At 43.5% G+C, this 14,949-nt stretch overlaps 1 protein-coding gene across 1 annotated transcript; it reads right to left on the bottom strand.

Annotated features, from left to right (window-relative positions):
• Positions 1–10,235: 10,235 nt before the first annotated feature.
• Positions 10,236–13,991, bottom strand: LOC106570836 (cytosolic phospholipase A2-like). Its single transcript, XM_014143397.2, has 3 exons — positions 13,735–13,991; positions 13,244–13,444; positions 10,236–12,351 (listed from the first exon to the last, which is right to left on the bottom strand). Exons 2-3 carry the CDS (start codon positions 13,400–13,402, stop codon positions 12,091–12,093), a joined length of 420 nt encoding a protein of 139 aa, XP_013998872.2. The 5' UTR covers positions 13,403–13,444; positions 13,735–13,991; the 3' UTR covers positions 10,236–12,090.
• Positions 13,992–14,949: the final 958 nt, after the last annotated feature.

Genomic DNA, 14,949 nt, shown 5'->3' with positions numbered 1-14,949 from the left:
CTCCTAAAAGGTCATAATACCTGTGTTCTGTAGAGTCTGGAGACGAGCGTCTGTCTGTCTGTCTCAGGGAGAAACAACTACTTATGGTTTTTCCTATACCCTCTCACTGTTTATAAAGACCTCGCCCGTGCATCCACAATACACCCTCAACATACTCCCACAACACAGATGCTTTGTCCCAAACGACACCCTATTCCCCACATAGTGCACTACTTTTGACCAGAGCCCTATAGATCCTGGTCAAAAGTAGTGCACTACTATTGACCAGAGCCCTATAGATCCTGGTCAAAAGTAGTGCACTATCTAGGCCAGTGTGTCATTTGGGACACAGTTAGAGGGCCAATGGAGACAGGTGGCCTGTTCTCAGTGATGTCTCAACCAATGAGATAACACTCTGTATTGCTAAACAACAGCAACACCTACAAGTATTATTAACCTCTGATGCTGATGTAATGAAGGCCAGGCTTTTGAATTAACACTTTGTGGGCTAGTTTCCTGGACACAAATTAAACTTGGTCCTGGACTAAAAAGAAAAGCCCTTTCAACAGGGACTCTCCATTAAGTTGTAACGGCGTTCGTCGGAAGAAGGGGACCAAAGCGCAGCATGGTAAGTGCTCATAATTTATTAAACAAAGAAACACCCGAACAAAAAATAACAAAACGAAAAGCCAACAGTTCCCTCAGGTACAAAATACAAAACAACTACCCACAAACACAGGTGGGAAAAAGGCTGCCTAAGTATGATTCCCAATCAGAGACAATTATAGACAGCTGCCTCTGATTAGGAACCATACTCAGCCAAAACAAAGAAATACATGACATAGAATGCCCACCCCACACCCTGATCTAACCAAATAGAGAAATAACACAGCTCTCTAAGGTCAGGGCGTGACATTAGTGTGCTTTTATGTTCAGCACTAGGCTTAATCTGGGTCTGGGAAATCAGCCCTCAAAGTTCAAAAAGGGAAATCCACGAAAATTCAAATTCATAATCACTGACAAATATTAAGATAAAAACTAAACACTTTACGTGATAAAATAAATATCCAGACTGAGACCATAAAACTGAGATGCAGGTTTCTCTGTTGATGCCATCGTCATATCCGATGAGTGAGCCAATATTCAGTTGAGACAAGGTCATAGGGAGCATTTGGCATATGCTCAGTTATTGGGGTTAGTTCATTAACGAATGCACTTAAATATGATAATCAGACACTGTGATAGCGGTGGGTACTTAGTATGTGCATCTCTTAGGTCAAGAGGGTGTTTGGAATGAGCGTGGGGTCAGAGGTCAAAGGTCAGCGTTGTGTAAAGGTTGAGGTCCTGCTGGTCAGTGGCATAACCAGAGTTTCATAACATTTGGTCCTTAGCCCTGAAGACCAGGGGCTGACTGGGGGGTTAAAAACAGATCACATTTAATAAAGCATTGCATGCATGTCGTCGTATACGCGGGTCTAAGAAAAAATTGCCTTTTCAAATCTGATTTCATGAAATGCTACGTCATTTTACATGACTGGAGACGTTACAAGAATATTTCTTAATAGCACACAAATGACCAAAATGGCTACTCCAACGTTGACATACTTAGATAAATAAAACAAATGACCCTGTCTTAAATGCAACCAATAGCATAGGCCAATGACAAGTATGGATACACAGATTGTATGAGGAGGAAATTATACTTCACCAACTTTCCAGTGGCACTCACTCATCCACACTGTTTTTTTCCCCCGTAATTGTATTTTTTATATTATGAAAGGCCTTTTAGCTGCTGCCTGCTGTTCATTGACAGCCACATTGACAGCCACAGTCACGGCTGTCGAAAGGATCGGACCAAAATGCAGTGTTTTCGTAGTTCCACATATTTTTTTTACCGTGAAACAAAATGCAAACACTAAATACTTGAATACACAAAACAACAAACCGTGATGCAGAGAGAAAACACACTAGTCAAGAATTAATCACCCACAAAAACAGGTGGGACAAACATCAACTTAAATATGACCTCCAATTAGAGACAACGACAACCGGCTGCCTCTAATTGGAGATCATACCAAACAAAACCAACATAGAAATACCAAACTAGAAACTGAACATAGAAGTACAAAACATAGACAAACACCCCTGTCACGCCCTGACCTACTCTACCATAGAAAATAAGAACTTACTATGGTCAGGATGTGACAGTACCCCCCCCAAAGGTGCGGACTCCGACCGCACCTACACAAAACAACAACAATCCCCCCCAAACAACAACCCCCCAACAACAAAAACCAAAGGGAGGGTAGGGTGGGTGACAAAAGTCTTTGGCGGCTCTAGTGTTATACCCAGAACCTTCCTCTCCCTCCGATCCTCCAGCAACGGAGGTGGCTCCGGCTCAGGGTGTGACCCCCGTTCCGCCCGCAGATCCCTCCGCTTCTGTAACACCAGCCTGTGGATCATTATCAGAGGAATCGGACTGTAAATCATTACCAGAAGCTCTGTGCTGCAGACCACCGGTGGAGGTTCTGGCCTACAGGCCGCCGCTGAAGGCTCTGGGCTGGAGACCGCCGCTGAAGGCTCTGGGCTGCAGACCGCCGCTGAAGGCTCCTGACTGGGGAGCGCCGCTGGAGGCTCCGGACTGGGGAGCGTCGCTGTAGGCTCCGGACTGGGAGGCGTCGCTGTAGGCTCCGGACTGGGAGGCGTCGCTGGAGGCTCCGGACTGGGAGGCGTCGCTGGAGGCTCCGGACTGGGAGGTGTCGCTGGAGGCTCTGGACTGGGAGGCGTCGCTGGAGGCTCTGGACTGGGAGGCGTCGCTGGAGGCTCTGGACTGGGAGGCGTCGCTGGAGGCTCCGGACTAGAGAGCGTTGCTGGAGGTTCCGGGCTAAGATCCCTCTCAATAGGTTCCGGACTGTAGGCCGTCTCAGTAGGTTCCGGACTGTAGACCGTCTCAGTAGGTTCCGGACTATAGGCCATCTCAGTAGGCTCCGGACTGTAGGCCGTCTCAGTATGTTCCGGACTGAAAAACGTCGCCGGAAGCTCTGGACTGGGAACTGTCGCCGGAAGCTCTGGACGGGGAACTTTTGCCGGAAGCTCTGGACGGGGAACTGTCGCCGGAAGCTCTGGACTGGGAATGTGCACTGGAATCCTGAATGCGTGGTACTGGCATGGGTGGCGCCAGACTGGTAACCCCCACCTCAGGACGAGTGCAGGGAGCAGGGACAGGACACTCCGGACTGGGCATGCGCACTGGAGGTCTGATGCGTGGGACTGGCCTAGGTTGCGCCAGACTGGTAACACGCACCTCAGGGCGAGTGCGGGAAGGAGGCACAGGACGTACCGGACTATGGAGGCGAACTGGAGACCAGGCATGCTGAGCAGGCCTACTCCTTCCTGGCTGAATGACCATCTTCGCCCTACACCGGTGAGGAGCTTGCACCGACCGCACCGGGCTGTGAGTGCGTATGGGCGATATAGTGCGCATCACACCATAACCCATTGCTTGTTCATCCACTCTCGCCTCAGCACGCCCACTCCGCAGTGCTCTCGATGCAAGTACCTCTCTCCGGAATCATGCGTTGAGCTCCGCGCTTGACTCCTTGACCGGCTCCGGTTCACTCCACGGCTCTCTCCGATAACCACGGGAAGTTAGATCAGGTCTCCCTCTGACATCGCCAAACTCCCCGTGTGCCCCCCCCCCCCAAAACATTTTTTTGGGGGGCTGCCTCTCAGCCTTGCCTCTCGGTGCATATAGAGCCTTGTAGTATCGTCGCTCTGTTTTTGCTGCTTCGATTTCCTCCCTCGAGCGACGATACTCCCCAGCCTGCCACCAGGGTCCTTTACCATCCAAAATCTCCTCCCAAGTCCATTCCTCCGGATACTCCTTACCACGCTGCTTGGTCCATTTTTGGTGGGTGATTCTGTCACGGCTGTCGAAAGGATCGGACCAAAATGCAGCGAGTTCATAGTTCCACATATTTTATTAACTGTGAAACAAAATGCAAACACTAAATACTTGAATACACAAAACAACAAACTGTGATGCAGAGAGAAAACACACTACTCAAGAATTAATCACCCACAAAAACAGGTGGGACAAACATCAACTTCAATATGACCTCCAATTAGAGACAACAGCAACCGGCTGCCTCTAATTGGAAATCATACCAAACAAAACCAGCATAGAAATACCAAACTAGAAACTGAACATAGAAATACAAAACATAGACAAACACCCCCAGTCACGCCCTGACCTACTCTACCATAGAAAATAAGAACTTACTATGGTCAGGACGTGACAGACACATTGACAGCCACGTTGACAGCCACGTTGACAGACGCATTGACAGCCACATTGACAGACACATTGACAGACACATTGACAGACACATTGACAGACACATTGACAGACACAACTCAACAGTCAGCTGTTCGATATTTGCCACGTGGGCTGCCCAATTGTGGGATTCCCGACGGTAGACCTATACAGTGGGGAGAACAAGTATTTGATAAACTGCCGATTTTGCAGGTTTTCCTACTTACAAAGCATGTAGAGGTCTGTAATTTTTATCATAGGTACACTTCAACTGTGAGAGACGGACTCTAAAACAAAAATCCAGAAAATCACATTGTATGATTTTTAAGTAATTCATTTGCATGACATAAGTATTTGATCACCTATCAACCAGTAAGAATTCCGGCTCTCACAGACCTGTTAGTTTTTCTTTAAGAAGCCCTCCTGTTCTCCACTCATTACCTGTATTAACTGCACCTGTTTGAACTCGTTACCTGTATAAAAGACACCTGTCCACACACTCAATCAAACAGACTCCAACCTCTCCACAATGGCCAAGACCAGAGAGCTGTGTAAGGACATCAGGGATAAAATTATAGACCTGCACAAGGCTGGGATGGGCTACAGGACAATAGGCAAGCAACTTGGTGAGAAGGCAACAACTGTTGGCACAATTATTAGAAATTGGAAGAAGTTCAAGATGACGGTCAATCACCCTCGGTCTGGGGCTCCATGCAAGATCTCACCTTGTGGGGCATCAATGATCATGAGGAAGGTGAGGGATCAGCCCAGAACTACACGGCAGGACCTGGTCAATGACCTGAAGAGAGCTGGGACCACAGTCTCAAAGAAAACCATTAGTAACACTCCGCCGTCATGGATTAAAATCCTGCAGCGCACGTAAGGTCCCCCTGCTCAAGCCAGCGCATGTCCAGGCCCGTCTGAAGTTTGCCAATAACCATCTTGATGATCCAGAAGAGGAATGGGAGAAGGTCATGTGGTCTGATGAGACAAAAATAGAGCTTTTTCGTCTAAACTCCACTCGCCGTGTTTGGAGGAAGAAGAAGGATGAGTACAACCCCAAGAACACCATCCCAACTGTGAAGCATGGTGGTGGAAACATCATTCTTTGGGGATGTTTTTCTGCAAAGGGGACAGGACGACTGCACCGTATTGAGGGGAGGATGGATGGAACCATGTATCGCGAGATCTTTGCCAACAACCTCCTTCCCTCAGTAAGAGCATTGAAGATGGGTCGTGGCTGGGTCTTCCAGCATGACAACGACCCGAAACACACAGCCAACAACTAAGGAATGGCTCCGTAAGAAGCATCTCAAGGTCCTGGAGTGGCCTAGCCAGTCTCCAGACCTGAACCCAATAGAAAATCTTTGGAGGGAGCTGAAAGTCCATATTGCTCAGCGAGAGCTCCAAAATCTGAAGGATCTGGAGAAGGTCTGTATGGAGGAGTGGGCCAAAATCCCTGCTGCAGTGTGTGCAAACCTGGTCAAGAACTACAGGAAAAGTATGATCTCTGTAATTGCAAAGGTTTCTGTACCAAATATTAAGTTCTGCTTTTCTGATGTATCAAATACTTATGTCATGCAATAAAATGCAAATTATTTACTTAAAAATCATACAATGTGATTTTCTGGATTTTTGTTTTAGATTCCGTCTCTCACAGTTGAAGTGTACCTATGATAAAAATTACAGACCTCTACATGCTTTGTAAGTAGGAAAACCTGCAAAATCGGCAGTGTATCAAATACTTGTTCTCCCCACTGTATGTGCTTGTGATGTGACAAAACACAATAACCATTTTTATTCTGTGGCTAAATGATGCTCTCTGACGTATTTTCAATGATTTCATTTATTTCTGTACAGACAGGAGTGTCATGACGTTGGCCTGTGGGTAAGGTTTATGACCCCCCCATAAATACCTTTCTCCCTTCCCCTCTCTTTCTGACCCTACTGAAGGACTTGAATAGCCTGTGTTAAATATAGAGAGTCTGGGAACATCAAACAAATGGGGAAAAGGAACCATATTTTGGTAATAAAACCAGTTGGAAATATGCTTGGGAACGTAATGAGTATGGATGTCAGTTCGGTTGTCATCTGAGACATTATGACTGATGACAGGACGACATAAACTGTACCTGAGAAAGTATACACCCTCTAGTTATCAGAGTAACATGGAATTGTTATGCAATTGAAATGTTTGATATTGAAATTGTTTGTTAGGAGATTAAATGTAATTTTAGCTTCCAAATGAGAGAATTGGGTTTTCATAAGGAAAGTGCCCTGCTTGATCAGTGGCCCACCCCTGTGAAGAGACAGGGGTTATAAACGATGAAACACATCCTTCCCCCTCTCCACTATATAAGCCTTTGACGAAAAGAAAACCACATGTTCAAGTACGTGAGGTCTGCAGCCTCTACGTTAGAAGGACACACGTCAAGTACAGAACTAAGCCAACCTCGGCGTGAGCTTTGGTGGCGAATGGTATGAACTTTGAGTTTATTCACTACAGAAGTGATACTTCCTAGCCGTTGAGTTAGCAGCGGCCGCTGTAGACGGGGGCTAGGAAAGGACGGACGACGGATCCAGTCTAACAGACAGACGAAGATACCACCACATATCCAATTTACCACCAGAGACATTCTTCCGAGGACAGGAAGATTTGTTGGCCAACCCGGCCAGCATCTACGACCAATCTACCGAAGCGCAGCTCAGAGTAAATATTTATTGCATTTTCCTTTTACAAATGGGCGGTAATTTAGAATGCATAAAATAATGTATTTACGATAGCATAGCTGCTGTTTCTTTATTCCTAAGTCTTCCCGCTCTTTCATTCAAGCCCAACCCCCTTTCCTTTGTGTAACCAGCCATCATGTATGACATCATTTGTATTCGGTGTATTTGTAATTCTGTGTGATTAGTTTAGGTATTTAGTAAATAAATAATTAAACCCAATTTTGTATTGCTGATTCAACTTGTTAGCCAGGGTTCGTGAAGATAGCCAAGAACTTACAACTTTCATTATGAGACTGAAAATAAAATAAGGGTTAATATTGACTGCTATCGATGTAAAATATTACTAAGTATTTTAAGAGTTTATTCGGAAGATAACGGCTCTATAAACGTTCTTCCGTGGTGCCCCGACTTTCTAGTTAATTACATTTACATGATTAGCTTAATCAGGTAATATTAATTACAGAGAAAGGATTTTATAGGTTAGCATGTCATATCACTTAATCCAGCATAGCCAAAGACACGACAGGAGCAACTAGGCCTTTATCATTTGACAAATGTATTTGACTTGATCTGCAGCACTTACAGTAGCCTATCTCTTATTGTGGCTTTGTTTTCATCCCCAAGGCCAAATAATCAACACTTCTTGTTATTTGTTCAATGGATTGTGGTCAGGATCCCATGAGGTTATTGCATAGATACGCCTACTTTTACAATAATATCCTATTTAAAAGGGTCTATCAGCAAGTAGCCTACAATTACAAGAGAGTAAAGTCAGTAAGTCAATGAACAAGTATTTGTATCTAATCAATTATTTTCCCTGTTTAACCAATAGTGGTTTAGTTATATTGTCATAGAAACGATGCAGGCCTTATGCCCTTTTTAACCATTGTAGCACAGGTTCTATGTTTATAATGCTAATAAGAAAATATATCAAATTACTTGAACAGCCTATTGGAAAAGTGTAAAAATATATACAGTATTTGCATCAGTAGGCTAAGTGACTGAAATGCATCAGAAAAGTATTGTAAAGTTCCAGAAGACGTCAAGGAGGCTAATCAGCTAGTGGCTGTAGGGCTAATGTGTGTGTGTAGAGAATAAGTGTATTGCTTTGACTTGCTAGACTAATGATCATGAGCTCTCACCTCAACTAAGCTAACATTGTCCCAGGCAAATATTTTCCCAAATATCAAAATAGAGATTCAGTGAAAACAAACATATGACATTGATTTATCAAGATGAGTTCCCATGCTTGTCTCAAAGATGCGCAATGGCGCTGTCCCAATCAAAACGCTGCTGGAATGCTCAGTTGACCACACACGGCATATGATTTACATGTATTATAACCAGTGGAGTAGCCTAGTGGAGCACAATGTTATATTATTACATCATCATGTATTATAACCAGTGGAGAAGCCTAGTGGAGCACAATGTTATATTATTACATCATCATGTATTATAACCAGTGGTGTAGCCTAGTGGAGCACAATGTTATATTATTACATCATCATGTATTATAACCAGTGGAAAAGCCTAGTGGAGCACAATGTTATTGTTATATTATTACATCATCATGTATTATAACCAGTGGAGAAGCTACTGGAGCACAATGGAATTTCTTATTGATCCCAAACTTTTGAACGGTAGTGTACATTCAGCCTCTTGCAAATTGAAGGAAAATTATGAGAACACAGAGAGACTAAATAATTTTTTTGGGGGGGGAAGCCTGGCTTCCCTTGGCATCCATGAATACCGTAATTTCCGGACTATTGAGTGCACCTGAATATAAGCCGCACCCACTGAATTAATTTTTTATTTTTATTTTGAACATAAATAAGCCGCACATATCTATAAGCCGCAGGTGCCTACCGGTACATTGAAACAAATGAACTTTACACAGGCTTTAACGAAACACGGCTTGTAACAAAAATAAATAGGCTTTAACGAAACACGGCTTGTAACAAAAATAAATAGGCTTTAACGAAACACGGCTTGTAACAAAAAATAAACAATTTGCTGTAAACAGTAGCCTACCAAGAAAGTCATTGGTCTCTATCTTCCTCCTCCTGTGCACTGAAACCACTGAAGTCATCTCCTTTCAAAAAAAATTGAAAGCAGGAAAAATCCATATATTAGCCGCGGCAATTGTTTATGCCGCGAGGTTCAAAGCGTGGGAAAAAAGTTGCGGCTTATAGTCCGTAAATTACGGTTCATGCTATTGCCTTTCACAGAAAAGTTAGCAAATAACAAATAATAGATACAAATGATATACTTACTCATGGTATACTTCAGCCTTCACAGTCTTCATAAAACATTTATTTTGTAAATTTTTTTGTTGTTGTTGAAATAACAGCTAGCCTACAATTTGACAATGAGGTGCTTATCTTTAGCGTGGCAGAATTCTCATCATTATTACTCCCAGACTCCCAGTAACCAACCAGTAACCTCTTTCTTAAAGCTCATTGGAGGAGAGGATCCAATGTCCCTCCCATGGACCTTGTCCTCCAATGATCTTTAAGAGGAATTGAGGAAACAAGGAGGGAGGAAGCAAGGATTTGACAGCTAGTAATGTTTTCATACACAGCCAGTCCAATGTGTCCATAAAGGGGAGGTTACTAGTTCTTTACAAGGATTCCATCCCAAATGGCACCCTATTCCCTATTTAGTGCACTACTTTAGACCAGGGCCCATAAAGTGGGTAGTGTGCTACACAGGGAATAGGGTGCCATTTGGAATACAACAGGGACTAATAGCTGAGTGACTTATCATCTGTCATCATGACGTATTCCCATGGCAACACGTTTTTTCCACACCTGTGTTTGTTCAAGCTGGCCTGAAATGTGTTTGGTACGTCTCATTCCAACATTGTTTCATTTAAAACATGTTTCCTTACAGCACAAGAAGAATCCAGTTTAGCTATCTGTACATCTGGCCGGGTATACCAAAAATAGCTCAATACTACTTTCTTACTTGATCACAATCCCCAAAAACAACAACGTTCTTTGCAGGGGAAAGGCTATGTTATTCGATTGTTTACATTTTTAGCTGTTGTGAAAGAGAACCGATGTTGAATCAGGAAGATGCTGCTATTTAGTCACTATGACCATAAACCACCACATTAAGCTTAAAAGGTTTTCTTAATTTCTCTCTCTAGGAATTGTATTATTTTTCTCACAGACATTCCATTATCTCTAACAGAGGTTCAATTACCTTGTTGATATCATAATTCCAATGTTTTATTGACAATTTGTGGCCAAAGACTGGTCTCCACACTAAACATGGTAATAGACTATGATTGAAAAGATGTAAGCCTCCTTGTCAAATTGTAGGCTAGCTTTTATTTATATAACATGAGTATGGTAATTTAGTATTTCAATGAAGAACTAGAGAGAGCCAGACTGAGACCATTGTGCAGGGAAACAAGATTTGTATTCATTGATGTCATACTAAAGTGAGGACCAGAGCAGTCCAGACACAGTGACAGCGGTCCAGACACAGTGACAGCGGTCCAGACACAGTGACAGCAGTCCAGACACAGTGACAGCGGTCCAGACACAGTGACAGCAGTCCAGACACAGTGACAGCAGTCCAGACACAGTGACAGCGGTCCAGACACAGTGACAGCGGTCCAGACAAAGTGACAGCGGTCCAGACACAGTGACAGCAGTCCAGACACAGTGACAGCAGTCCAGACACAGTGACAGCAGTCCAGACACAGTGACAGCGGTCCAGACACAGTGACAGCAGTCCAGACACAGTGACAGCAGTCCAGACACCGTGACAGCAGTCCAGACACAGTGACAGCAGTCCAGACACAGTGACAGCAGTCCAGACATAGTGACAGCAGTCCAGACACAGTGACAGCAGTCCAGACACCAGTGAGTGACAGAGGTTAACTCATTCACTACTGCAGTTCATAAGGTAAATAGACACGGTACTTGTAAAACTTTAGATGACCTACCCTGTAACTACAGTGGGACAACCAGATCTGGGTCATATAACTGAGTCAAACTTCAAATACACAAGGTGGGAGACTGAGAGAGAGATGTCAGTGTAGACACTAATTACAATGAACTAACTGTTGGGGGGAGGTGGAGTTTTGTACTGCTCAATGTTCTAGAATCTACTCTGTTATGATGAGCCTGAGGATGAGGTCAGGGGGAGGACGGTTTTTCAGCTCAGTTTGAGGAGAACAAGAAATCCATGTCAGAGGAGAGGGGTTAGATGGGGGCCAGATGTTGTTGTTGTTGGTAAGAGCAGGCATACTCTCTAGTTGAGGGTGTAGGAATCAATGATGTGTATAAAAACCCTAGATGACGAACATTGGCCACTGTTTGGAAGTCACTGCGCAGCCATTCAACTCCTTCACCATTCAACTCCTTTACCGTTGTTAAAACAATTTGGGAATATATAGAAATGCATTTATTATCGTCAACATTTGTTTTTGCCAAGTATAATCTATTATAGATGCCTTAATGCATACTTTTAAAGTATAATAAAGTAGCCTTTCTAAAAAGTACCAATGTTACTGTCCCCACTACAACAAAGAAAGACTTAAATACATGTAATTTTGTCCGTGACATCCTATGGAGGACTGCTCTTTATGAGGAGAACCAATATGGTGGCTGCTGGCTTCAATAAGGTTTGGTTTGATTTGGAATGAGAAAGCCATGTAACAGATGAGGGGTCAGACAAGGGAGGAGGAGGTCTAGCTACTCTAGCTGAGTATTGTTGGATTACAGTAGTTGATGGAGGGGGATCTACTCTAGGCTAGGGGCTCTAGGGTGTAGCAGTAATACAGGGTCTACTGTAGGGGCTCTAGGGAGTAGGAGTAGTACAGGGTCTACTGTAGGGGCTCTAGGGAGTAGGAGTAGTATAGGGTCTACTGTAGGGGCTCTAGGGTGTAGGAGTAGTATAGGGTCTACTGTAGAGGCTCTAGGGTGTAGGAGTAGTACAGGGTCTACTGTAGGGGCTCTAGGGAGTAGGAGTAGTACAGGGTATATTGTAGAGGCTCTAGGGTGTAGGAGCAGTACAGGGTCTACTGTAAGGGTGTAGGAATTGTACAGGGTCTATTGTAGAGGCTCTAGGATGTAGGAGTAGTACAGGGTCCCGCCTGTCTTGAGGAAACATTGATGCTGCCAAGTTCCGATCTTGATGGAGCACTCGCAGGTCCCCAGCAGGTCGTCAAAGAAAATGTCGCTGTCGTACACCTCCAACCTCAAGGTGTTGTTCTCATGGGCGTTGAGGAAGCTGAACTCCTCCTCCCAGGCGGGGTCAGCGTTGTTGTTCTTCACCTCTGTCCTCCCGAGAAAGCCGTAAGCTCTGAACACCTGGATAATAATGAGAATGATTATGATCATAGAGTTAGTTAGAGGAAACGTCATGGATATAACCTGTTTGCCGATGAGGATACATTAGTGTATGCTAGCATAGCACAATGACTGGAATTCTACAGGTAACCTAGCATACCTATCTAGCGTTAGCTCGAAAAACTACCTGTAACTTCCTTCATACGGCATGCAGAGGCATAAAAAATGATATCGACGAGTTCATCTGACTCTGGGTAAGTAGAAAATAGAATTGCCAGAATCTCGCAGTATCCCTTCTAAAGTTGTCAACTGGGCGGGTATGGTCGTCACTAGTTACCACAACCACAAAGTCATAAACCCCGCCTATTTCTAAAATGTATCTTCGTAGAATCTGATTTTCAACCTAATCTTAACCACATTGCTAACCTTATGCATAACCTTAAATTAAGACTAAAAAAATGTCATTTTTGTTTTCGAAACCGGTGGGTATTCCTATGGGTTGGGATGGATCAGCCAAGTAGAGCATTTTCTTTTTCTTCAAATTGGGTTAACTATAGATTACAAATGTTTTTAAGCTTCATCACCTCTATCTGGTGGCCACAATAAATGAATCACACAAGATTTGGTTCAGGCCTCCAACCCTGCAGGTGGCAGTAAAATACCAATTATAAGCTTTATACTTTTTTCTCAATAAATAATAAGAAAATGTGCTACTTAATAAAAATGGAGGTGGCCTTAATAGCACTGCCCATGCTCAGATACAAAGACGAGTCCTCTAACTAATTCTATGAATTATGATAATGATGATAATTATCCTAATAATCCTAATATATTCTTAGTTTAGATTTACATAAAGTCCCCCCTCCCCCTAATAATGATGGTGGACAGGTGACTCAGGTGAGGAGAGATTTACCTCGACGTAGGCATCAGGAATCCCTAGTAGGTCGCTGTCCAGGTCACTGGCTCTGAGGTTGAACACCTTGAGGACCTTACGTTCCTCTGCTGCATAGATCTGGACCACAGTCAGAACACACACCACCAGCAGGCACCACAGAAGAGAGGAGGAGGACATGTCTCTCAGTCAGATAGGGCTTGATCCGTGGAGGGAAGACAACTAGGAGAGAGAGAGGGGGAGAGAGACAGAGAAGAGAGGCAGAAAGAGAGAATTAAACTAATGTAAATTCAACATGAAATCAACAAAAAAATTCACAATGTCATTGGATATAGGTTACATTGATAACTTTTTGCAAATCCAATCAGATTTCCACGTTGATTTTTATGATTTGGAAACATTGTTGATTCAACCAGTTTTTGCCCAGTGAGTTCTTTACATAATGTACATTTTCAAATATAATACATTATAAAGTAAACTCTCGTTACATGACTCCTAAAAGGTCATAATACCTGTGTTCTGTAGAGTCTGGAGACGAGCGTCTGTCTGTCTGTCTCAGGGAGAAACAACTACTTATGGTTTTTCCTATACCCTCTCACTGTTTATAAAGACGTCACCTGTGCATCCACAATACACCCTCATCATACTCCCACAACACAGATGCTTTGTCCCAAATTACACCCTATTCCCCACATAGTGCACTACTTTTGACCAGAGCCCTATAGATCCTGGTCAAAAGTAGTGCATTACTATTGACCAGAGCCCTATAGATCCTGGTCAAAAGTAGTGCACTATCTAGGCCAGTGTGTCATTTGGGACACAGAGGGCCAATGGAGACAGGTGGCCTGTTCTCAGTGATGCCTCCACCAATGAGATAACACTCTGTGTTGCTAAACAACAGCAACACCTACAAGTATTATTAACCTCTGATGCTGACGAAATGAAGGCCAGGCTTTGAAATGAACACTTTGTGGGCTAGTTTCCTGGACACAAATTAAACTTGGTCCTGGACTAAAAAGAAAAGCCCTTTCAATAGGGATTCTCCATGAAGTATGCTTTTTAGTTCAGCATGGCCTTAAGCCAAATACATTTAAACTAAGTTTTTCACAATTCCTGACATGTAATCCTAACAAAAATGTCCTGTCTTAGGTCAGTTAGGATCACCACTTTATTTAAGAATGTGAAATGTCAGAATAATAGTAGAGAGAATTATTTATTAAAGCTTTTATTTCTTTCATCACATTCCCAGTGGGTCAGAAGTTTACATACACTCAATTAGTATTTGGTAGCATTGCCTTTAAATTGTTCAACTTGGGTCAAACGTTTCGGGTAGCCTTCCACAAGCTTCCCACAATAAGTTGGGTGAATTTTGGCCCATTCCTCCTGACAGAGCTGGTGTAACTGAGTCAGCTTTGTAGGCCTCCATGCTCACACACGCTTTTTCAGTTCTGCCAACAAATGTTCTATAGGATTGAGGTCAGGGCTTTGTGATGGCCACTCCAATACCCTGACTTTGTTGTCCTTAAGCCATTTTGCCACAACTTTGGAAGTATGCTTGGGGTCAATGTCCATTTGGAAGACCCATTTGCGACCAAGCTTTAACTTCCTGACTGATGTCTTGAGATGTTGCTTCAATATGTCCACATCATTTTCCATCCTCATGATGCCATCTATTTTGTGAAGTACACCAGTCCCGCCTGCAGCAAAGCACCCCCACAACATAATGC

The sequence above is a fragment of the Salmo salar genome, chromosome ssa15 (genome assembly GCF_905237065.1).
Source record: "Salmo salar chromosome ssa15, Ssal_v3.1, whole genome shotgun sequence".
Lineage (NCBI taxonomy): Eukaryota > Metazoa > Chordata > Actinopteri > Salmoniformes > Salmonidae > Salmo > Salmo salar.
The sequence above is the reverse complement of the archived record's forward strand: the minus strand, read 5'-3'. Positions and strand labels throughout refer to the sequence as shown.

Excerpts from the sequence above, each read along its gene's own strand:
- LOC106570836 (XM_014143397.2), bottom strand. The coding sequence starts at position 13,402 with ATGTCCTCCTCCTCTCTTCTGTGGTGCCTGCTGGTGGTGTGTGTTCTG. Across the intron at positions 12,352-13,243 it reads TTCCTGATGCCTACGTCGAG|GTGTTCAGAGCTTACGGCTT; the intron begins GTAAATCTCTCC and ends ATTATTATCCAG.